General features: G+C 40.4%; 2 protein-coding genes across 5 annotated transcripts in view; one reads left to right on the top strand and one right to left on the bottom strand.

Annotated features, from left to right (window-relative positions):
* Positions 1-7,944, top strand: part of RNF139 (ring finger protein 139) — a 22,660-nt gene extending 14,716 nt beyond the window's left edge. The window contains exons 1-2 of one of the 2 annotated variants that reach the window (XM_017746069.1): positions 57-504; positions 4,834-7,944. In XM_017746069.1, coding sequence (XP_017601558.1) covers positions 492-504; positions 4,834-6,644 — 1,824 coding nt within the window. In that variant the 5' untranslated portion in view covers positions 57-491 and the 3' untranslated portion in view covers positions 6,645-7,944. Of the gene's footprint in view, positions 1-56; positions 505-4,833 lie in introns of those variants that run through there. The other variant, XM_017746068.1, reaches the window with a different exon arrangement.
* Positions 7,410-24,298, bottom strand: TATDN1 (TatD DNase domain containing 1). Of its 3 annotated transcripts, none has more exons than XM_008642611.2 (12): positions 24,239-24,298; positions 22,842-22,907; positions 21,599-21,648; positions 19,183-19,246; positions 17,834-17,977; positions 17,693-17,735; positions 13,745-13,830; positions 13,595-13,635; positions 12,148-12,224; positions 11,396-11,466; positions 10,404-10,530; positions 7,410-7,667 (listed from the first exon to the last, which is right to left on the bottom strand). In XM_008642611.2, the coding sequence occupies exons 1-12, from the start codon at positions 24,258-24,260 to the stop codon at positions 7,565-7,567; spliced, it is 894 nt and encodes a 297-aa protein (XP_008640833.1). In that variant the 5' UTR covers positions 24,261-24,298; the 3' UTR covers positions 7,410-7,564. The 3 variants fall into 3 exon arrangements, with proteins under 3 accessions (XP_008640833.1, XP_017601559.1, XP_017601560.1); XM_017746070.1 differs by having other exon boundaries at positions 19,234-19,246; XM_017746071.1 differs by lacking the exons at positions 17,693-17,735; positions 17,834-17,977; positions 19,183-19,246; positions 21,599-21,648; positions 24,239-24,298 and having other exon boundaries at positions 22,842-22,897.

Raw genomic sequence — 24,298 nt, 5'->3', positions numbered from 1 at the left:
CCCGCCCCTCACCCGCCGCCTGGCTGTTGCTACTGTCGCGGCCCGTCTCTCCCCTTCCCCCGTCCCTGATTTCCGTCCGCACTAGTTCTTCTCTGCCACCCCCGAGCCCCTGCTCGACTGCCCGGGCTGGATCGTCACCTCGCTCCCTCTCCGGTCCCGATTCACCCACCCGATCCATCCCCGGCTCCTTCCGCCTCTTCCCGTCCCCGTAACGGTGCAAGGACCCGGAGAGGGCTCGGGGCTGTGACTCCCCCTCCTACTCTGGGGGCTTCCAAGGCGGAAAACATGTAACTTAGTGGGTATAGGGGGTTTATGTGTTTTTTTAAAAACACTTTGTATAGTGTGATGTCTTCCTGAAATACGTTGTTAAAGCCTTATTTTTGCAACAGCAGTTCAGAAATGCAGGGAATTTGGTTCCCAGGGGAAAGGGAAGCCTTCTGAACCTTGCCAATGGTTAATTTCAAGCTTTATTTTGTTTCCCGGCATGAAGGATGAAAGTGACAGGTATAACTAGGCGATACTGTTTTCAATATCGTTTTCTTGGGTTCTTACATAGCCTCGGCTTAGTGGGAGTCCCGTTTCTGAACTGTTGTACAGGTGATATTGTGCTGTGTTTCACATTTTGGAGCTGGCGATCCTGAGGCAGGAAGGAAAACACAAAACACATCAAGTTGTTGTTTTGTTTGGGTTTTTTTGCAGGCCTAAGACAGATGGATTTTAAGTTCTATTTGATGTTTATAGTAGAAGAAAAACAGGAAGGAAATAGGCGGTACAGCTTTTGAGGCAGGAAGCAGAGGAGAGCAGGTTAAAGGAAATGTGCATAGTGAGAAGTGTGGTGTGACTGCATCAAACAAGTCGAGGAGCAGAGGGGAAAAAGTAAAAAATAATCTATAGCAAGACAACAGGTCAGAGTAGAACAAAGGGAGGAGGTAACAAAACGCAGTGTTTTATTTTGGTTTTTTACATTTATTATATATTTTTATGTTTTTTATTTTTATTGCTTTGGTAAAGAGTGCCAGGAGAAGTCGCTGCTCACATGAGAAGCAAAGCTGAGGAGGCCCGAAGTTGTCTTCTTTGCCTGCCGTGCCACGGGTATCGGCAGCTCCGGGATGGGGAGCAGGGGTTCTTCCTCCCTGCTTCCCATTTTCTTGACCTTTTGTTCAACACTTACGGAATTGCTAAGAGTAATTAATCCCACTGATAATTCCTTTTTTAAAAAATGACATTGCAGTGCCTCACCAACTTCATTTTAGGAGTTCTTCATCATATGATCCAGGTGCTGTAGGAAGAGCCTTAAATTTAATCCCACCTGTGTAAATGAGTGGTGGATGTGTTATTCAATGATGTCCCTTAAGTGTGCGATACTGGGATTAACAGATTAAGCCACTTTTGAGGTTTGCATTTATATGAACACTTTTCTAAGAAGTGGGTAATTTTTGCCTTCTGCAAAAAAGCTTTGGGAATGTTTTATGCCAAGAAACTTACCTTGAACATTTAGAAAACGGGTTGGTGGTTCTTGGCTTTCCAAAACTGAAGAAAAGATAAAAATGTAGCCACTTGAAGATGATCTTAAACACCTTCCATGTGGTTCAGATAACAGTGCTTTTGCATCTATTTTTTTTCTCATCTGAATTTAAGGATTGCAGGGTTGGGTTTTTGCTGCTGTTAGGAAAGTGATAGTTATTTTGGATCATTCTGTGTTTAAATAGTGGGAAAATGTCCTTTGACTTACCATTTGCAGACTTTGAAGTACGGTTCCAAACTTTTCCCATAGCACAGGAGAAATGGACAACCTGTCCACCAGATATGAAGATTGGAGCTCTGGAGAGACTGATGACTTTTGGGGGTGATGTTAAACAATTCTGAAATATTCTGGAAGTACAGCTCTTCAGGAATGTTAATACAGATCTGTGTGGGTGTTACAAAGTTTTACAGCAGGATTCCTTGGTCTGGTTCTTCCATCACTTTCTACAGAAGTAAATAGTTATACAGAGCACAGAACCAACTTCCACAGCTGGAGCATGTTTTCCCTTTCATCTTTTTGATTAACCTTGCTTTGTCCCCAGTGCAATGTTTACTTTTCGTATCTTTGCATTGGGTTTAAGTATCTCAATTCCAGCAGAACTACCACCCCCAGGAGTGACTGTCACCTCAGACAGCAGTCCCTCCTCATTGAGGACACTGAGTTTTGAGAAGGGTACTATAAATACTTGAGTCTGCAGAAAGATGTGGAAGTAAATAGAATTACTGGAGCTAGGGAGCAATAGTTTGGCAGTTCCACATGAATGAAATGCTGATGTGTAAAAGTGATTGTTCCCTGCAAGGGATTGAAAGTCAAATCCTTAGTAGTGGGTTACTATAAAGATACTGACAAAACTCAGGATTTAAAGGAAAAAAAATGAGAGGGAGACATTCATTTTAACACAATAAATTATTTTAAAAGTAAGCGCAGCATGGTTTGGTTCAGTGCTGTGTTTGGAGGCCATACTGGGACAGTTGGCAATGGGGTGGCACAGGTGGAAACAGTAAAGATGAGTGGAAAGACAAACCTTACCAAACGAGGAACTGCAGCATTTCCTAGCAGAGAGAAAATGGAAAAAGACTTACTGTTTTGGAGGGAAAGGGGGGATGGGCAGGGGGCAAGGGCAAAGTCTTCTGTTGAGGTGGACTAAGTGACATAAATGGAGATGGGGGAAAGGAGTGGTCACTGCCCCTTCTGAGATTTGTTACCTCTTACAGTCTTTTGAGACTCCTTCAGTGAGTCTTGACTTTTCCCCACAAGTGTTAACAGAGGTATGATGTACTTTTTGTTAGTCCCTCTTCAGAGGAACCAGTAGGACAAGCTCTATTGACTCACTGTTGTACTGTTTTTAGAGATGTGTCTTGCATGTGAAACGTCAGTGTTTTAAGATGACCTGCAGTATCTAAATACAGGCCTGTTACTGCCACTGCAAGACACAAAAATAGGTTTTGTTAAGGCGTGTTTCAGAGCAGCCTGCTTAGTGCAAAATGCATCTCCTTTGGCTCAAATGATCAGAATTACATAAATAACGTCCTTGTACAGGCATGTGAGCCTTTTCTGTGACTTCTGAGAAAAGACAACGGCTACAAACTCGTCAGCAGTACTGGCTCTCCTAAAGATGTTTGTGGTGGTTAAGATGACAAGGCAACTGTCAAGCTTATTTTTTAAGAAGTACTGCATGTAACAAATACTCAGCTTTTCCTAGAAGAACTGAGCTACAATGCAAGGGGATTTCTGAAAACTGACAGAGGCTTTTCCTCAGTCCATTTCACAAGGTTACCAGATTAATGATTAATCAGGGAGAATGTGTTTGTATCAGCCAGTGCTGCTGGCAAGGAATATTGTTAAGGTGTATTAATAACTTTATTTGTAGCCTGCCTTTTGTAGTTGATTCATGTTGATCCTCTCTCTTCTTCTCAGTTCTCCAGGCTTTGGAGGGTTTTTTTTGTATATTTGTGTGTGTTTAGTTGCTGTTGTTGTTTTTCTTTATACAAGCAGTGGTCACACTATTGGTAGAATCAAATGCTGTTTCAAAGAATTTATTCTCATGATCAAGAGACTATGGCTTAAATATTTTTTAAACACTTGATTATGGTGGATTTAGAACAAACCTAAACTACAATCATCAGAAAAGACCAATGCTGTCCTCCAGCAGAAAGAGGATTACTGGTGATTGCACTGGTTTTAGTACAGAGACTGAAAGCAACTTAGAATCAAATATAAATTGTAGAGATTGAAATGTCTCCAATCTGGTTTGGATAAGAAAGCAGTTGAATAGAGTGGAAGCTGATTGAGAAGGCCAAAATAAAGGCAGTGTGTTTCCTGAAAAAGAAACTGTTTAAGGAAATGGATCTAGTGCTAAGTGCCATTTAATTTAACACCTCTTAGGGTACAGCCCTTACCTATGTAGGACACAGCGATGGGATTCATAAATTACACTACAGAAGTTTACTGCAGGGACATATAATCCCAAACTCCCAGTACTGCAGTTGCTCTGATAGGATTTCTCATAGGAAGGTGCAAACTTCCCAGTCACGGTCAAGATGTGGTCATGGTCAGTATGAGGGAGAGGTTAGCAAACAGGAATTTCAAGGCCTAAATCTGACTTCTAACAAGACAGACAAGTTTGCACTGGCATTGGCAAAGAGGCAGTTGGTGCAGTTTTGGATTCTGTGCACAAAAGGTGTATGCTGTGGAAGGTCTTCCCCGTGTGACCTTTGTTGCCACTGTGACCAGAAATAAAAGCAAACTGAAGGGAAATAGAAGGAATGCCTTCCCCACAGCAAACTACAGCAATTTTTCACTATTTTCCCATTGAAGAGTGTAACTGAAGTGTTTTGGTTACTTATCTTTAGTACTCCATCTTGGAGAGCTGTAGTTGAGTGCCTTGTTCAAGTGAATTAGGGGACTTACAAAATTTTACTCATTTATTTTTTATTAGCTTTGCTTATAAAGGTGATGCTGTATCTGTCGGGGGTTTATTTTTAGAACTTGTCTACCCTTGGATTTCAGGACTAAGGCTGAAAGGCTGGGAGTTGTCACTGTTCTAGTCTGAAACTGCAACAAACTTCATAGTAATTGTGACTTAGGGCTTGCACTGGCTTTGCATCACAGCTGTAGTGCACAGCTGTTAAATGCAGAGATTAACTCGTCCTCTTGCCTGTTCTCTGAAAAGGGCACCATTGGTAATGCAAAGTTACAAGTGACTAATGGGGAAGTGATACATTAAATAAATGTAGCTCCAAAGCTAATAGGTTAAAATCTGTTGTTGAACTTCTGTTGAGAACTAAATGATTTCAATCTGGTTTTAGGTGTCTTTGTATCCAGTGTTGTTCTGGTCTTACAACAGCGAGCACTTTTCAAGTTCTACATGATCGCCTCGGCATTTCTGCTGGCTGCAACTTCAGTGTTGGTGAATTACTATGCTGCTTTGCACATAAACTTCTACAGTGCCTACTACACAGCTGCATTTGGAATTCAGATCTTCCCACATAAAGGACCTTCGCTATGGATGGCACTTTCCATCCTTCAGCTTACCTTTGGAATCGGATATGTTACATTGCTAAACATGCAGTCCATATACTCTCAACTCATCATCCTGGATATACTGATTCCTGTAATTGGCTTGGTTGTTGAATTACCTTTAAATGTCCGGCAAGTACTTGTTTTTATTTCAGGCCTAGTTCTGACACTAAATACCACAGCCATTTTAGTTACGAAAATTAAGTGGTTCTATTATTCGGTACGATACGTTTATCTGCTGGTGAGGCACATGTATCGTATTTACGGATTACAGCTATTGATGGAAGATACATGGAAAAGGATCCGGTTTCCAGCTGTACTGCGTGTCTTCTGGCTAACAAGACTTACAGCACAAGCTGTGGTATTAACATATGTTGTAAAGATGGCTGAAAATAACACGGAAGAAAAATTCTTCTTGATATCGTGGGATAACTGTTGGGAACTGATTTGCAGCCTGATCATAAGTGGGTGTGACTCTACTTTAACTGTGTTGGGCATGAGTGCTGTCATTTCTTCAATAGCGCATTATCTGGGACTTGGTATCCTGGCCTTCATTGGATCAACTGATGAGGATGACAAAAGGCTTGGGTTTGTAGCACCCGTCTTGTTTTTCATTTTGGCTCTGCAGACTGGTTTAAGTGGACTGAAACCAGAGGAACGATTAGTTCGCCTGAGTCGAAACATGTGCCTTTTGTTGACTGCAGTCCTGCATTTTATCCATGGAATGACAGACCCTGTGCTGATGTCTCTCAGTGCCTCCCATGTGTCATCGTTCCGCAGACACTTTCCTGTACTGTTTGTCTCCGCTTGCCTTTTCATTCTTCCGGTTCTGCTCAGTTACATCCTCTGGCACCACTATGCACTAAATACTTGGCTTTTTGCAGTCACAGCATTCTGTGTAGAGCTTTGCCTAAAAGTAATAGTTTCTATCACTGTTTATATATTGTTTATGATTGATGGCTACTATAATGTGCTATGGGAAAAACTTGATGATTATGTCTATTATGTTCGCTCAACTGGCAATATTATTGAATTTATATTTGGAGTAATCATGTTTGGAAATGGAGCTTACACAATGGTTTTTGAATCGGGAAGCAAGATTCGTGCTTGCATGATGTGTCTGCACGCATACTTCAACATCTACCTGCAAGCCAAGAATGGCTGGAAGACTTTTATAAACCGCCGAACTGCTGTGAAGAAAATCAACTCACTTCCAGAGGTAAAAGGAGCTCGGTTACATGAAATCGATGATGTCTGTGCAATTTGCTACCACGAGTTCACCACCTCTGCGCGCATTACTCCATGCAACCATTATTTTCACGCACTTTGTCTTCGGAAGTGGCTGTACATTCAGGACACATGCCCGATGTGCCATCAGAAAGTGTACATTGAGGACAAAGAAAATGCCAATATCTCTAACAACAACGGGTTTGTAGCACCAAATGAAAATCCTGTACGGGTTGCAGAAGAAGCTGCTGATGCTGAAAATGAATTAAATGAAGATAATGACAGTTCTGATAGTGATGAGGAAGATGGCGACTGTGTGGCACAGCACTTGAATGAGACTCTTAATGTTGACTCTAACTCTCTTGGTGATTAAGATGTCCTTTACTAAGCCGTGAGGTATTTGTTTAAGATTGACTTCAACAGAATAAAAGTATCACTTTGTAGTTATTGTACTTAAGCACAACAGCAGTATCTCAGTGTTGAGTCTGTGAATGGTGGTTGTTTACTGTGGTGTGTGCTACTGTAAATATACCTCTAATTTTTGCTGGTCTCTTTCATGACCACCTTAAAATTATGTACATTATTGTACATGGAATAAAATGTTTTCACATTTTTAAGATGGTTGGAAAAACACTCTTTAATTGATGTAGTGATAATGTTGTGCCAAAGACTGTAATACCAGTAATCCCCAATCAATGTCTTCTGGATGCAAATGAAAAATACTGGTGAAAACGGACTCTTCAGCCGGTCAACTCGGAAACGAACGCCTGAGCCAAAGCAGCTTTACTTACAAATTCAGTATTAGCAGAGCTTTATCGCAAAAAAATAGTGAGTTGCGTTTTTAAAAAATAAATAAAAATTTAGGTTGGTAGGCTTAATGCTACAGCATTTGCGTATGTGGAACAAAAGGCGACACTGCTCAGCTTTCTGGTGAAGCAGCAAGGCGCATGCCATGGATGTGTCCCACCCTCCTGAACTGCCAGCAGTAGCTTGAAGTGCTTTACATGTGAATGCAGCAGCCTGGTGCTCATCCTGTGCCTCCACTGCTCACTGGAGTTACAGGTGTGGGCTGGCCTTGAAGTCGATCTTGAATCTTGATGAAAGGGGAACAGGGCTGAGAAACTGCACAAATGCAGACCACCTTTTCAAAAGCAGCTTTAATCTTGTACCATAAAAAACCCAAAACCCACTACATACTGGCTTCCATTGATTAGAACTTGCAGGTATGATGATTTTAAAGTTTTTGCAATATATTTACTGAAGTTATGCTGAATAAATGTAAGAAAAACAACTTTACATATTTGGAAAGAAGACTTTAATGGTGTTGTTATATAGAGTATTGGCCAACTCAAGTGGGTCATCTTCTCTTACTGCCGCCATTATTTCCAGAATTTGACTAAAAAAGAAAGATTTATATTAGAAGACTGAAACCCAGTACTTCAGAATGTACTTCAGATTGCTGCATGTGTATGTACAAGTCACTAAGATTAGCCTGGAATAAAAACCTATGCTAAGAGCAATAGGGCAGGGTGCTCAAATATGCAAATAGCTTCACTTTTAATTTACTAACTGCCATTTTCTTTACACTGAACACTGGTTTGCTCACTGGTACAGATTCATCTTTGGTCTTTCGACTCTTGTTTGGAGGTAATTAAACAGCTTTCTGATTTGAAGGAAGTGTCATTTTGTGGGTGTCTTTATCAATGATCTTCATTTTTCAAACTAAAACTCATTAGCCTTTCAAGGCTAAAGCTGCACTATGAATAGACTGGTCTATGGGAAGCTTAAATTCCAGATACAGCTTTATCTGAGCACAGTGCTGTCAAAGTAACTTGCTCCTACTTCCCAGTTCTTTAGCTTAATTGTGATTAATGTGGTTGGATATTTGCAATAAATATTAAATGAGCAATTTCAAAAGGCCCAGGGTCTTGATACAAGCCAGGAAAAGGAGGCAAAAGAAATGGGATAGACATGATTAAAATCAAGCCACAACCTTTTCTCTGCACTTGCTTTCTTGATTTTGTATCAGTCATTCTTAAAAAAAAAAAAAAAGTAATATTCTGTACACTTCCTGAGATGTGTCATACTTTGATTTTTCCACTAGTAGCATAAAACTTCACCATGAAGAGTAAGAAGCTTAAGCTTGGTGGTAGGGTTTGGTGGATTTTGGATCTTGCCTTTAAACTGAGGCAATAGCTAAACTTCTTTTTGAGAAAGAGTAGGAAATTAATAATTACTGTATAATTACTTAATTACTGTATTGCAAATATTTTCCTAGATGCAGAATTAGCCAAACACCTTCTTGATTTAAGAGGATATTCCAGATGAGATGGGGTGAGATCAGGCCTACAGAGAAAGAAGTAACAAATACCAAAGAATTTCACCCTTGAAGACTTAGGGCTTACTTCTCTCTCCTCACTTGGATGCAGTAGAAGGCTCTATGTTACTGTAACACTGTGTATGTGAAACTGAAGGAGAAAAAAGAAGCCTCTGGTGGCTAAATTTTTTAAAAATAGCTTCAAAGGGGAGTAGTTCCTAAATTATATATATATGAAGCAGAAATATCACCATCAAAACTGAAAGGTGTCCAGTACCACCAAAAACAAACAAATGGAGACCTCCTCCTGCCAATTGAGCTGTATTAAACAGTATATATACCCTAAACATTAAAACCACTTTGTGGAGTAACATTCCCTCACACCAGATTTTGCTACTTGAGAAGTCACAAAATACCAATTCTCAATTACCATTCTTCATTTTTCTTAAACCTTAAGAGGTTCTCAAATTACAACTGGTTATAATGAACATTATTGGGATGATAATTTTGAAATAAGGTAGAGCCAAGAAAAATTTTGTTTTATAAAAGAAGGCAAAAGCCAAAGCGCAGCATTTGTGTAATGACCTAGAACAGACTGTGCATTTTGAGTTTGGGGGGTTTCTGAAACATTTCTGTAAACTACAATTAAACCAGCAGACAAAGATGTGGGGGTGTTGTTAACATACAGGCTGGTTGAAATAGTAACAGTAGAGGCCCTTCACTTGTGATCAGAAAACTTTTCAGTTGATCTCTTCCCTACTCCAAAATTATAGAAAGTCTTAAAATACTGAAGGAACCCTTCTGTGCTAATGTGTCCACTTCACATTTAAAATGAAAAAAAAAAAAAAAAAAAAGAACTTCAAAGAGTATTACAATTGACCCAATTGCATAAGATATATCCGAACACTAGGAGATGTCACCATCTAAGCTCTAAGCTGCAACTGTACTTTTAGCATCATCAGTGGTTTTCTAAGTTCCTTCATGTCTCAAAAAGCAGCAGAATTCCCTTTAGTTCTCAAATAAATTCTTGTTTAGACACCTTGCTGCATACCTGGATCTTTAGTACTATCTTGAGCAGTGTTTCTAAATCTAGACAGGGCATTCTGAAAACTCGGCTTTTCATCTATTAGTGGTATTTAATGCAAATAACATTTTCACTAAAACAATTACACATTTTCCTGCTTTTTACACTTCTGTGAGGGACTGTGTGTAAAAGAGGCAGAAAACAGTGTCTGTGCTTACCAATTCTGTCCATAAGCCCCTGGAGTTTTCTTTCACTACTCTGTATCTTGGCTGCTGTCATTCATATCTAAATTTCATAGGATCAGATTCTTTGAAGCACAACAGCAGAAGGAAGACATGTCCCTGACAAAATGCATTTTGTGGCAGTTCATGTCACAGGCCTGTGACAGGAGCAATGTCACAGGCACTGCTGGTGTCTCGGCACTGTCCCAGCTGTGGGGCTGTCCCCTGATCCCCAGGGCTGGATCAGTTTTAAAAACTACCTGAACAACAACTGAGTGAAATGAATATTCAAGTCAGGTTACTTTACAGGGTTTAACCTCTTCTACAATGTATCAAGTGAAAAAATAAAAACAGTACTTGTTTCAGGGAGCATTGTACATCCAGAATTGCTGATGTAGGAAAATTAGGACTTCTAATTTTTTCCACAGCCTATAAAGCAAAACCTTGCACAAGTTTCAGTACAATTAGAATTAATTTCTATTTTATACATTACTAGTGAACTGGGATTTTTCTATTTTTTTTCATGTGAGATTTGAAGTATTTAAAATAAGAGTACAGTGGTACACTTACATTATATGGCAGGGTTCATTTCTGTCCTTCAAGCAGTGCCCTTTTTCCCATTTCTTTTTTGTAGGAAATGTAGTTTTAATATATTTTGATCCAGCATGAGTATTTTTCACTCCACACCAAGGTGCATCTAGTTTAATTAAAAAAAATAGGAGTGCAATTGTTTGAGAATAGCATGAGATAGTTTAATCAACTACTTCTACAGACGAAAGTTCCTGCAGTCTCTTTCTAGCAGTGACCTCCAACTCAAAAGGAAATTTAAGAGGTCTGGGCAATTTAACATCTTGGATTTTTATGCCATTTTCTTCAGGATTTTACACTTGAAAAAATCAGCAGTAATACACAACACTAATTTCTTCTGACATGATAAAGACAGCCAGATATACTGCATGCATTCCACAGAAACTTCCTGTATAACAGGTCTGTAGTTCATGTGCAAGTAAATTTAAGGATTTAGCAGTTTGTGATTTCCTTTCTCAGATTCAGAAATTAAAGTAAATACTGTATTTGTGACTGTCAGTTATTGATAATTGAACATGAAAAAGAAAACATCCCTAGTCAGTCTATTAAAATGACTGCTCAGTGGGCTAAGGGAATTCAAGCATTCTTCCACCTATTCCATTTAAAGAGCAGTTGTTGCCAAATGCCATTACTGCTGCCAGCAGCTAACTCATAGCCATTGCCCGGTGCTTGGCACATCTCCAGCAAGCTACATTTTAAAAGATACTCAAGCAGGATTCTGGTACATTTAAAAATCTGGGTTGTCAATTTGTCCTTTTCATCTTCCCCTGCAATGTCAGGAACTGACACAGCAGCTTATTTCTTCCAGCAGAAAGCTGGAAAGGAATATTTCTGTACACTGCTTTCTCAAGTGGAGAAAACAGCCAGTCCTTTTCCTGGTCTGAATTCTTTAGGTCTTGATTCTGCTTTATGACTGTCACACCAGCAGATCTCATTGCCCATTGTCACAAACTGACCAAGATATAAAATCTTACCAGTCTCTATCATTAATCGTTCACTGGGAATTGACTTCAGTGTCTCCAAGTTAGCTTCTGTTTTCAGTGAACTAGAAAATTTAGAGTTTGTTTAGTTAAAAAACCAACATAAAAAGTGTATAAGAGTAATTACTGTGCCTGTTGAAGTGTTTTGTACCAAAGGCAGCTTCCTAAATAATGTTATTAATGAATAAAATTTGCTTCCTTTTTTAACAATACTGCCTGCAAATTAAAATTTTGCAGAAAACAGCAAATTCAGAGTTACTGGGAGAAGCCATCTCACCCCACTAAGCTGCAGAACCCCTCTCTGGCTGCCCTTGCTTGCCTGGTAACAGGCTCTGTGCCTTACAAAGTGGTGCTGGCTGGCATTTGGCCAGGTGACTGCTGAGAATTCAGACTGCATAACCAGGAGATGAGGTACTCAGGTTACATTTGCATTACTCCAGCATTTGACAGGCAGCTTAAAATGAGGCTGTTTTTTAAACACTCCTCAAAAGGAATCTTTCCACGCTCAACAGCCTTATTTATTTACAAACAAGGATTGACCTGTGGGTAGTAGAGTGGACCTAGATTAGCTCACTGAGCTGCATGGCAAGAACTTTGATGGCTAACAGAGAGAGAGCAGTTCTAAATCTGTCAGATGATTAAGGGTCTAGCAAGCTTTGAAAACTTGACCTCATTGTTTAAAAGAAAGCAATGAGTTCACTACAGCTGCCATTTTAAAGCAGTTACATTTCTTGTAAAGAACTTACCAGCCATTTATTCCAATATAAAGATCCAAATCTATTAGTGCTGCTGCTTGTTCCTTTGTGCCATCAAAAGAATGTACCTAGAACACAAATAAAAATATAAATGTATTTTTATTAAAACCCCAATCATTCAAAAGTATGTATTATCTTTTATTAGCATCACATACCTTTGACAGTATGCATTACACATCATTACAAACATCAGGACAGGACACGGCTCAGTTGATTCTGAATTTGAGCAAAGTTCAGGCTGAAGTCACCTGAATGCTGCACTACAACTGGTTACCACACTTTAACAGTGATAAATACGTGTAGAAAAGGCCTATCCAGTGATACTCTTCTGGCCCTGGAACTCCCTCTAAGTGATAGCTGGGAGATCATACTCAGGAAGTAATCCTGTGCACACTGAATTTTTGTATTCTTTCCTCAGTATTCCCTACAGGGCACTGTCAGGGACACCATAAGAGTAGCATTCTCTCCACAGATGTTAGGCCAATGGAACTAGCAAGACAGACTGCTTGGTCATTCCAGGGACCGGAGAGGAAGCGGAGGGTCGCAAGTTACAAACAGTGTAATGCAGCTGGGAACTGCATCTTCTCAGCCTGAGTGGAGTAAAGAGACTGCTCTGCTTCCCTGTGCTGGGACAGGCACAGGCAGTTGCAGAGGATACCTGCTTGTTTCTCCCCTGGTTCCTGGCTGTGCAGGAAAAAAGAAAGGGAGGAAAGAAGAAGAGCCTTCACAGCATTACATAAGAGTGGAACATGCAAAGCACTGAGTGTGGGGAAGGGTTTTGTGGTAACAAAGGACAAACCTGGGGACTGCAATATTCTTGTAGGAGGTGTGGTCTCATGTTAGAATAATCTGAGTATTCATCCCTTTTGAAAAATCCAGTCATAATCAAAACCTGAAAAAGCAATGCTGGACTTCTCCAACCATTTCACCCACAGCTTTTCCTGTTAGGCTTTTGAATTTAAAATGTGATCTGAGTATCTAAAGACATAAAGTAATCAAAAATTCCATCTGGATCTAATTTGAAAACGACGTCTTAACATCAGAAGCAAATGTCTGAGGTTATGGCTTCCATTGGGAACATGCATCTAAATTATTTGCGGTCTGAATGCATTGCAGTTACAGACACTGACGAATTGGGAAAAGGCCAATGGCAATGATGAGGTGCTTTAACTGTCCTTCTAGCAGGCCAAGAAAAACTCTTCACATCAGCTGCAGAGCTTTTTCTCAGCCTATCTTCTTACCTTACAAAAATTCTGTCAAATAAGCAATGAAAATAAAAATAATAAAAGCGACTGGAAAACGCACTGATTAATAACAGCTTAAATCATATAACAGGAAGCCTACCCAGATTCCATGACAAACAAGAAATTGCATATTAAGCAACAATATTCACACACATGCATGGAAAAATGAATGCTACACTGAAGTCCACACTTACCACCCCTCCTACAACTCTATCTCGGTTTCTTCTCATTATGTCTATGAAATGAAATAAATAAAAATGTAAGATAGCTTTATAACAGACAAATATGAAAGATTATCATATTCAGAATTTACTCTGGATATGAAATTCTCAAACAAAACCCACCTAAAAATTCAGTGTGTGAATTTCTACAGTGGAGAAACATGGGCAGCTGCATCTGTTCTGACAAGTCAAACTGTTTTTCAAAATACCTGTAAAATAAAATTCACCTTTAGAGAAACTCAGTGTAAGAACAAATAAAGACAGTAAAAGATTTTTTTCCCCAAGCTTCTGTCCTCCAGAGCTAAAGAGAGAATTAATGGATTTGCCATGGAAAAGTTCTTATTTGTGCAAGGATTTAAAAGAATCTCGTTCCCATGTGTATTGCCATAGCCGTCATCTATGCTTGAAGACAGGTAAGTGGCCAAGAGCATCAGTACTGCAGAATGTATATATGTATATGCTGAGCATGTACTCCTATGTAGTGTGGGTGCTGGAGTTCATTTGTATTTATTTATTTATTTTTAATGGAAGAGGAACTGACTGTTCTTTCCACAAAGTTCTGAAATGTCAGGAATGGAGAGTGTGGATGACACAGAGGCCACTATTTCAAGAAGCACTCATAAACAGTGAGGGTGAGCAGCGGAGCGTTGTACAGGCTTCTACAGCCTCCAATGGCCAAACTGCATCAGAGCTGCTGACCTGTGAATAACAATCCATGGAGGTCAGCCTTGCCTCTCTTGGGATGGAACAAATACCAGATTAGACATCATACTTCTGCCCCATTCTGCCCATTGTCTTCACCTGTTTTTCCTCCCCTCCTCTATGTTCCTTCATCCTTTCCTTTTCACTCATTTTTATCCCTCTCCTACTTTGTACTCCTAGAGTTGCCCTCGATGGGGCGGTAACAGCGAGGCTGCACCCTGTGAAGAGACACTGGAATGTGGACAGAGGGAAGGTAAGGAGGTAGCCAGGTTCCCCAATGCAATTGAATGCAAAGGAAACTACTTAGCACTGAACTAACCTGCGCTTGTCATTAGCAGCGAGCTCTGCAATTACCATTCCACATCTCTGCTGCCCCACTCCACCCAGGCAGGGAAATCATGCTCAGGGAACACAGCAGAGGAACCTAAGCATGGCGGAAGGCCAGCAGTGCATGGATGACTCAATGTCCACCCACAGTTTGAAAGGTGACGTTATTTGGGCGAAACAGGAGAACAACACTGCCCATCCCAACAGGCTGGGGCTCTATGCACATACTGGATTTCTTGAGGTGTTGCTGTTAAAAAACAGACCAGGGCACTGTGAAATTCCCATCAGTTATCATGCCCATTTCAAAGGCAAACTCCAGTGATCACATGCTGTTGTGTATGAGTCATATATCAATCAGGGGAAAGTGGCAGCAAACCATCAGTTTGATTTACATTTTCCTAAAAAAATCAACCAAACAAAAACCCCAAAACAAATATGCAACTGATAATTTAATTTCATGTAATTTTCACTATTTTCTGTATATTACAGGTTGATATTTCTCAGATCAAAGTTACCTTCCCTGTTAATCAGTGCAAATCTTTGCTATAAAACAGGTTAAACAAATCAGCTGTAACATTGAAAACTGACATGAAAATTCATGAGAATGCATTAGACCTACTCTGAATCTTCTTTGTCTAGATATTGTGCTTAGTTTAGCTTGTTTGACTCAATATAAATTAATTGCAACTCATGATTGCTCTTGTGGTTAAATAGCCACAATTGCTTGATTTTTGGTCTGGGTTTTTTTTTTAACAGAATACTTGTTTCATATGGGAAAGAGGTTTTAGAGACAGAACTGCAAATAAGCTCCCTAAGTAACCTACTGGCCAAGTTCAATTTAATTTTGAGAAGGGTAGTGCCTTGAAAGTACAAAGTTTACTGCCTCTACAAATGGAAATGTAACTCAAGCTTCTTCCATTTCTAGCAACAATGAAGCCAAACACGTTGCTCCTTGGCCTGTCAAAGAGAAAGGGGAGCTGGATGGGGAAGTTATTGAAAAGAAAAAAAAATAATTAAAAAAAATTTTAAAAACCCAAACCATGGAAAAGCATGAAGAAACCAGACATACAGTGATTGGAATGGTAACAAAATAACTCAGTAGGAAACTAACCCTAATGAGTTCCAGTGCTTAAGGAACAACCTGTTCCTTTGAGCAAGCAGACTGTCATTCAATATATGCCAATTTTGTGTTACTTCACCATTTCCCTCATAGTCTGAAAATACTTCTGCATGGTTGTTTGCAGGCTTAGTTTTGACCATCATACTTTTGACCATCATGTTCAAATGCTACAGGATCAAGACACTAAAGGAGCTAAAGCAAACTGGCCTTGCTCAGGTGGATCTCCAGATAAACTCTTCTGAATTAATTTGAGTAATGGTGCATGTGATATTGTTCACTTCACCCAGTTTGGTTGAGAAAACTCCTGGCTTTGTGTTGCTACACCCCACAAACCCCTCCCAGTAGTACAGCAGATATGAAACTTCTACATGCTTACCAGTGCATTTATAATACAACTTTCACCATAATATGAAGGCAGTACCTTCATCTTACTACCATTCAAATCACCACTTTCTGTTGGAAAAGTTTTGAGAATGGGGAAAATTTTTGAAATAAAAAGTTCTTAGGAATGCTACAACAAAGGAATTTAATTTTTATTAGATTCTCATCTTTATTAACTTTTTTTTTTTTAACTGAAGAAAAAGGGTCAAAAATAATGTTCATTTTTTACAGGTGAAAATTATCCAAAAGAAAACACAGCATAACTAACCAGAAAAATAATGATTAAATAATGAAACAGAGGTCATGCTCTGATACTGCCTGGGAAACAAACATGCTGCTCTTCTGCGGGGGAACTGTGCAGCTGCTTGCCAGCCCTCCCTGTGAGTGCTGCACCTGAACTATAGAGCAGCTGAAAACCAGTGAACTGTCTCCATGTATTTCACACTCTGCCTTCCTTTGTTTAGTTCACTGATCAGGCCTGTCATCTCTTTCCTCACAATTCAATTTCAGTGCACCCAATTAGAAGCCACTACAGCTCTTCAGCTGCAGTCCATTGGACAGTGAAATGAGATATGTATTTTTTTCTCTCTATAACACCAAGGCAGTTAAGGATCTTAAAATCTGATACTCCATCAGTGTTTTAGTTTGCCACAGAAAAGAAACAGCTTCTGCTCCAAGGTGTGCTTTGCTGAACTTCATGTACACTGAATTCTACTGGGAAAAAAAGTCCTGTCCCCTTTGCTGAGTATTTAACTGCAGGTCTGTAGCATTATGAAGAAATTCACTCCTCCTACTGCTAACATGTAGCAATTAGAAAAAACGCATCCAACCACTGCCCCCCAGTGACTAATTTACTCAAAACAGTAACATGCAAGCATAAGTCATAGATCACCCATCTTATTTGAATTTATCACCTGTATCTTTCAGTCAGTTCCCTCTGCAGAGGTAAGTTCTCAATGCAAGAATGCAGGCTGATTTTAGGGACTGTAGTAGCTTCTTTCCATTCTTAGCATCTATGCTGCACGTTACTTCTCCACCTGCTGAGATTACCTTTACCATCAGCTCTCCATCATTGGCTCCCAGCTAACACCTTCCTTACTAAAAGCTCTTTTTTCCCCACTGCTGATAGTTCTGTTCCCTTCCCCATGACTTTCACTCAACAACCCAATTCTTTCACATACTACATTTATGTTATTTTCCCCATGAGCCTCTTAGAGCACTTAACTAAGCTCTAACTCAAGAATGAACATCTGTCACACCAGAAATTGACAATTTCTGATCAATTTTACAGAAAAAGACATGCTGACATAACACATGTTGACATAAGTCAACACCAGGCAGGTAGCAAAATATAGCACATTGCACTACTTGAATGTAGGCATGTTTCCTTAAATTCCCATTTCTGCCAAAAAAACCCTGGGCCCAATCCTGCAAATTTTAGGGCTGGACCTGACAGTATGTTATATGGCAGAACACAAATAGATAGGAAACACTCCTGTAAATTGCTACAAGTCAATTCACAGTCATCAAAAGTTTCTTACTTGAGTTGGATGTCCTTTGGGCAAAATTCTAACCTATCGAAATCTACAAACAGAAAGAACAAAAAACCCATTTAGTATTTTAGGAGTTTTTCAGTACATGTCTAGAAAAAGTAAATATTGAAGTACTAAGAGAACACTTACCTAAGCCACATTCTCCAACTGCTATTACCTTTGTCCTATTTTTTTCAATCAGATTTTTTAATTCAGATAAATACTGTTCAGGGCTACTCTGCTCAAATTCTCCACAGCGAGTAGGATGACAGCCAACTGTACTGAAAAACATGTCTAAAGCAAGAGAGTATTAGGAGGTTTTAAGAAAAACAAAAAGAAAATTTATTCAAGGTATAGACAGTATCTGCCTCTGGAGGATTATTTTTAGTTGGTCATAATTTTAAAAGAAAACTACCTTTGAACATCTTTATCTTAGTGATAATTTCATTAGACAGACATTTTCTGCCTTAAAAATATCAGACAATATCTCCAATGGGGGCTTGTGCACGTGTCTCTTTTTAGTACACTTTATTTGGTGTCCTCCAAAACTGCAACTCAGAGCTGAACTGTTCTGGTGGAGCAGCCCTCAATAAATCATACAACTGCTGAGGCTAGAAGAGACCACTTGAGATCATTTAGAAATACATCTTGTTCAAAGTGCATCAGGTTAGCCCAGCTGTAAGATCTGCAGAGAGCATTCCCCCATGTGCCCCTGTGTAAGCTGTCAAAGAATTTCACAGGTCAAATCTGCCTGATTTCCCAAGTATCTAATCTAAATTACCTTGCCAAAATTAACATTTCTGCTAAGTGTAAAAGCACTGGGGAAGGAAAAAAACAGATAAGGCCCTGAGCAACTTGCCCTAATGTTCAAGCCAGTCCTCCTTCAATGGGAAGTGGGGAGGTGGACTGGGTCAAACCAAATTACCTCCCTGGGTTCGTTCAAACCAAAATTATTTTATATTTCTGTTAGCAAATAGTATAATGTGTTTTAGTTCAAATACATATTTAAATAATTAGTAGATTGAAATTTGCCTAAAGATAAAAGAAGAGCCATTTTTCTTTCACAGAAAGAAAGGCAAAGCCAGGAGAAGGATCAAAAGAAAGATACCTCTCTTGATTAAGCTAGTCATGACAGATTGGTGAGTAAAAAACAAACAAAAAGTCAGAAAAACCCCATATATTTCTCAACATATTAGCATTTTACCTTATTTCTAGAACAGAAACTTGTATCAATATCTTTATTCCAGAAATTTCTTATAATTTTAATTTTTATTTAGAAATAGAACACCCAGGAAAAGAGTGATTCCTTCCAACATCAGGGATCTAAAGAGCAACACACAGAAACTCATACACAATGCACTCATCCCACTCTGAAATGTAATTTCTCATTTTAATCTGGGATTCTGTAAACACCTCTGGGGCAGGTCCTTTTGAACTCAATTCTGAGAGCAGAGAATGTTACATTTTTGACTGACAATGTAAATTTAAAGTGAAAATACCATTTGTCTGTGCCAGCTGCAATGCATCTTTACTATCTTCTAGACTCGCACCTGTAATCAAAAACTTGAAACAAGAAAAGTACTGTCAGTTGGATGTTCTTTGAACATCAAACAGGATGTTTAAGAAAACAGATATGAGAAAGAATCTCAACAGAAAACATCAGAATACAATTACTAATATATATAAAACAAGATTTCATAAATCAGCAATAAACCTTGATGGTCCTCAGGAGCTAGTAAATACACTAGGCAGCAAAACATGATTTTTTTTCCCTTCATCAAGTATCTTTTATGCTAAGCATTTAAATCACTACAGGAATAAAATACTTCTATTTGCAGCAATATTCACTTCATTAGACAGTGACTAAAGACACTGTATTAGCACTCAAGAAACAATACTTGGAAACATTCTCCTTGTCTTAGAGCTGGGGAAAGTAAAGAATCCCAAAGATCCAAAACAAGATAAGAATAAGTAGTTAAACCAAAAAAAGTCTGTATATCAGAGCTGGGATTATAAATTTAAGAATTTCCATCTCTGATCTTTTATTTTACCTTAAACTCAAAGTCACCACACCAGAATTGTTGCCTACAGTGTACTTTTTTGAACTACCACTTGCAGAATATTTCACCCTAGGTTGTAACATCCATGACTACAGTGCTTTTGGACAACTCTTCTCTCTACAGGTGCTATCCACCAGGCTCTGTCAGCACCAGCTCAGACATTCCTGCAGTGAGCTCATGACAGACAGGCACATCCCAACGATACCATTAAGAAATGTTAAGCTGAAAATGGCTCAGTGTGTACACAACACAGGGCAAAACTTCACAAAAAATTACCATAAAGCAGCAGCTATACAGAAAAATAAAAGTATTTTCTAATAAGCAGATTCAGCTTCTATGCAAGTAGGAACAATCTGTGATGGAATAGGTTTCTGACACTGTACAGGCCAGTAGAAAGACTGAGAACAGCTAAGGACAGGAACTCCTGATTAACATGTCTCAATCCACTGTGCATCTTGAAAAAGTTATGCAGCTAATCTATTTTTGGTGATAAGATAAAAAAATGCTACTTATTTTCAGAGGCTGGTATAAAGATTAAATAGCACTTCTATAGCACATATAAATGTGACCTCAATCCTGTATTTGCTGCAGTAGGGTAACTTCTCCATCACTAGTTTTCTTTTTTTGTCTCCCGGTGCATTTCACACTCTTTTCAGATGAGAGTTTTTCAACAAACTCTGAAGATGCCTGTTCCTCTAGCTGCTAGAGGAGCGTTTATTTCTTTATTTCTAATCTGGTAGCCTTATGAGTGCAGTAGAACAGTTTGTACCAGTATACATTGTATTCTATGTTAATTCATATTTTTGTCAAAAATGTATTAGTTTAAAGAGAGAGAGGCAGGTTAAACTACTGTATCTAAAGGAATGTGATGCACTGCTGAAAACATCAATTTCAAGTTCAGTTACAAATTCTCTCATAATGATGCTGTTTTAATACATGTAAGCCAGTATTTACCAGCAAACATTCAGATGTCTCAACTCTAAGAGTTTGTGGGCACTCCCAGCTCTTCTGTAGTTACCAATTTCCTTTACATATAGAAATATCTGAAGAGCCTCAGTCAGGAGAGTTTGATCTTCAGCAGTAATTGTTAATTACTAATCACAGAATCATTAAAGTTGGAAAAGACCTCCAATATCACTGAGTCCCACCTCTGACAGATCACTATTACCTTGTCAACTAAACCATAGTACTGAGTGCCACATCCAGTCATTTCTTGAACACTCCCATGGAACGATGACCACCACTTCCCTGAGCAGCCTGTTCCAATGCCTGACCACCCCTTCCATGAAGATACTCTTCCTTGATGTCCAGCCTGAACCTCCACTGGCAGAGCCTGAGGCCATTTCCTCTTGTCCTGTCACTGGTTGCCTGGGAAAAGAGACCAACCCCCACCTGGCTACAGTCTCCTTTCAGGAGTTGTAGAGAGTGATAAGGTCTCCTCTGAGCCTCCTTTTCTTCAGGTTAAAAAACCCCCAGCCCCCTCAGCTGCTCCTCATAGGATTTATTCTCTAAGAGCCTCACAAGATACAAGAAGAAAGGAATGGTTGCCTATAATACAACATCGAAAATTATGTACCACTTCACTGCAGCAGGTCAGAGAATCTCTTTCTGTCAAAACTGTACAAAATAACTTCTACATCCACATCACCTACAATATCACTGAACTTCAATAATCATCTGTCCAAAAGGAAAGACAATGCTCTGCACAGAATACTTTTATTCTGTGCTATTGAAGGAAGTTACTGCATTTTCCATTGCAAGTCCCAGAAACATTGTTTTAGTAGGAGAGCACTAAAAACCCCAAATATTAGAAAGCAGCTTAAAATTTTAAAGCAATTTCATTGTAAGAAATTACCTTTTTAATGCCAACTTTGACTGCTCTCTCTATTACATCCAGAAAGTCATCTGCAAAGGTTCGTAAGAATGTCATAAATTGAACTTGAGATTTTACAGCATAATTTAACTACTTTTCAATTTTCATGCAGTCAAAATTCTTATCATTAAATCTTTAAACCATACTTAATTAATTTTTATAAGACAGTAACAAAATACAATAACTGAAGATCCAATTTAAATCCAAGAAGTCAATGGAAGTTTTTGCACATACTTTAGGAGGCTCTCCATTTTTACATCCATATCTCAAGGCCATAAGAGTAAAAAAAAGCCCCACATTATAATTAGTAACTATGATTCAGCAATGCAATACTTTTGACAGACTACTGTTCATAACTCTCATATCAGTTTTTCAATGTAGATCAGCAATTGTCCATTTTGCTCTAGATGCAGAGTTACCTGCATGACAACAGCAATTAAGACAATGCATTTGGTTAGGGTATCCAACTTATTTAGTCAGGTTTTCTTCTTTAAGCCTAAATACATAAGGAGGATGTCTCGGTTTTTGACACAAAACTTCAGGAGGAAACACTCTGGAGTGAGGGTCTCCTCTAAAGGGGAAAGGGCCTCCCATTTTCCTCTGTCAATGAGACAAATGGGTCACAAGAAGTGAAAGTGGGAAAAAGAAACCAAACTGTTTATTAACACGCTAACAAAACAGGGTAGAACAGGATTAAAAAAACCCCTCAAAATACAACAAATTCCCGGAGAGGGAACAGACACGCAGGCTCGGACAAGCCGGGGCCACCCCGCGGGCCAGCTGGGGCCACTGGCCCTGCAGGCTCCGAAGACCGGCGAGGAGGGAAGGGAGGCAGCGAGGCAAGGGGACGGGGAAAAAGAACAAGAAAAAAACCAACAGAACCTTTTCCCAGCTAGCTGGAACACGCAGGAAACCCAGAAAAGCAGCACAGAGCTCCCAGCGCTCCCTCCCGAGCCCCACCGAGCTCCCCAAGCCCCCGAGCTGAGCCGCTGTTCCAGACCCGCCCCGCACTGGGTGCCTGCGGCTCCGGCCCCGCCCCCGGGTCCATCCTGAAGGCACAGCGTCCTTGGGCATTGAGCGGATGGTTAAGGAATGAAGGGACTTCATAACATCACCGCAGGACAGAGGAGAAGAAAGACACTCTAACATCATGTTCTGACATGCATGAGGGTTCTAATTTAGACAAAGGGATACTGTCTTCCAGCAGATACAAAGAAACATTTACCTTGATGTTTCTGTGTTCCCCTGTAGATTCCTCTGAACATAGGATCTGTCAGGTTAATACCAATATCTATGGAAAACCAAAGTAAAAATTAGAAGTTATAGTTGTTTTACATTTTATTCTGAGCATTAGTTAACTAGAGAAGACAAGAGAAACCCTAAATTAATAGCCACTGGACCAGCACATTGGTAAATCATAAAATGCTTAAGCATAAGTTTATTTGCATAACTTGAGAACTTACTCCTTACTAGAAGTGACAGAAAATTTAAACTTTTGCCTCTGTGCAACTTCAGACTTTCTGTGAGTGTATTATGCACACCCTCATAGCTGCCAAAGCAAATACACATACACTTTTTATTGCAAGCAAATCCGCTTTTCACATGAAAACACAAATTTATGCAAACAACCATAAAGGAAGGGAAAATGCGGCATTTTCCACACAGCCTTTACACGGGTGGGAGCAGCAGCAGCAGAATGCCTCCCAAGAGCTGCCTGTTCTCCCTCCTGCTGCCATCCCTGGGCTATCCCACCCGCCCGGCAGCACTGACAGGACGCTGACAGGACACCTGCAATGCAGGTACCGGCCGGAGCTGCCCAGCCCAGCCCTCCTCACTCGGCTCCCACGGCTTTCCCTGCGCCGCAGCCTTGCAGCCAAGGCCTGAAGCACCGGCTGCAGGAACAGCAGCGCTGCAGCTGCCAGACCCCGCGCTTCCAGCGGGGATTCTAGCGGGAAGGGAGATTTTCCAAGGAAATATTAAGCTGCTCTACCACACACAGGGTTTCCATATGAACCGACCTTTTAAAGTTATTTACATGCTTTCCGTTGAATTTCCTAAAAATACTAACATTTTCATCCAAGCCAGGTCCATACAATCAGAAACAACCACGACTAATGCGCCAATGCAGGACAGGGAACGAGAGGCGGCCGAACCCCCTGAGCTGGGGGGTAACTGAGGAACAGCAGCCCCAGTGCCAGACACAGCACAAACATTCCCAAACGCTTCCTGGGGGCTCCGAGGCCGCCAAACCTCGGCCCGGGACACCGAGACGCACCGCAGGAGGCGACAAGCCCTGGCAGAGGGGCTGGGGCGGGACGTGACAAGCCCTAGCAGAGGAGCTGGGACGAGCCCAAGAGACTGTAACAAGCCTAAGAGCCTGTGACAAGCCTGAGGAACTGGGAGAAGCCCTGGATGAGAGACTGCAGCAGGAGGCGATAAACACTGGATGAAGAGCTAGGACAAGCCCTACTACAGCACAGCCCGAGCCTCCGTCTGCTGCGCACGGACCCTCAAGGAGCGGGGTAGCGGCGGTCGCCTCGGCCCGGCACCGGGCGAGGAGCAGGGAGCCTAGGTCGGGGACACGGGGACAGAAACCCCCCGCCCGCCCCGCCACCTCCTCACCGATGAACTTGGCGCGGCTCATGGCGGCTCCCGGCGCGCTCCGGCGGCAGCGCGGGCGGG

The sequence above is a fragment of the Corvus brachyrhynchos genome, unplaced genomic scaffold (genome assembly GCF_000691975.1).
Source record: "Corvus brachyrhynchos isolate BGI_N302 unplaced genomic scaffold, ASM69197v1 scaffold28, whole genome shotgun sequence".
NCBI classification, from domain to species: Eukaryota; Metazoa; Chordata; class Aves; order Passeriformes; family Corvidae; genus Corvus; species Corvus brachyrhynchos.
This window is presented reverse-complemented; position numbering and strand designations above follow the sequence as displayed.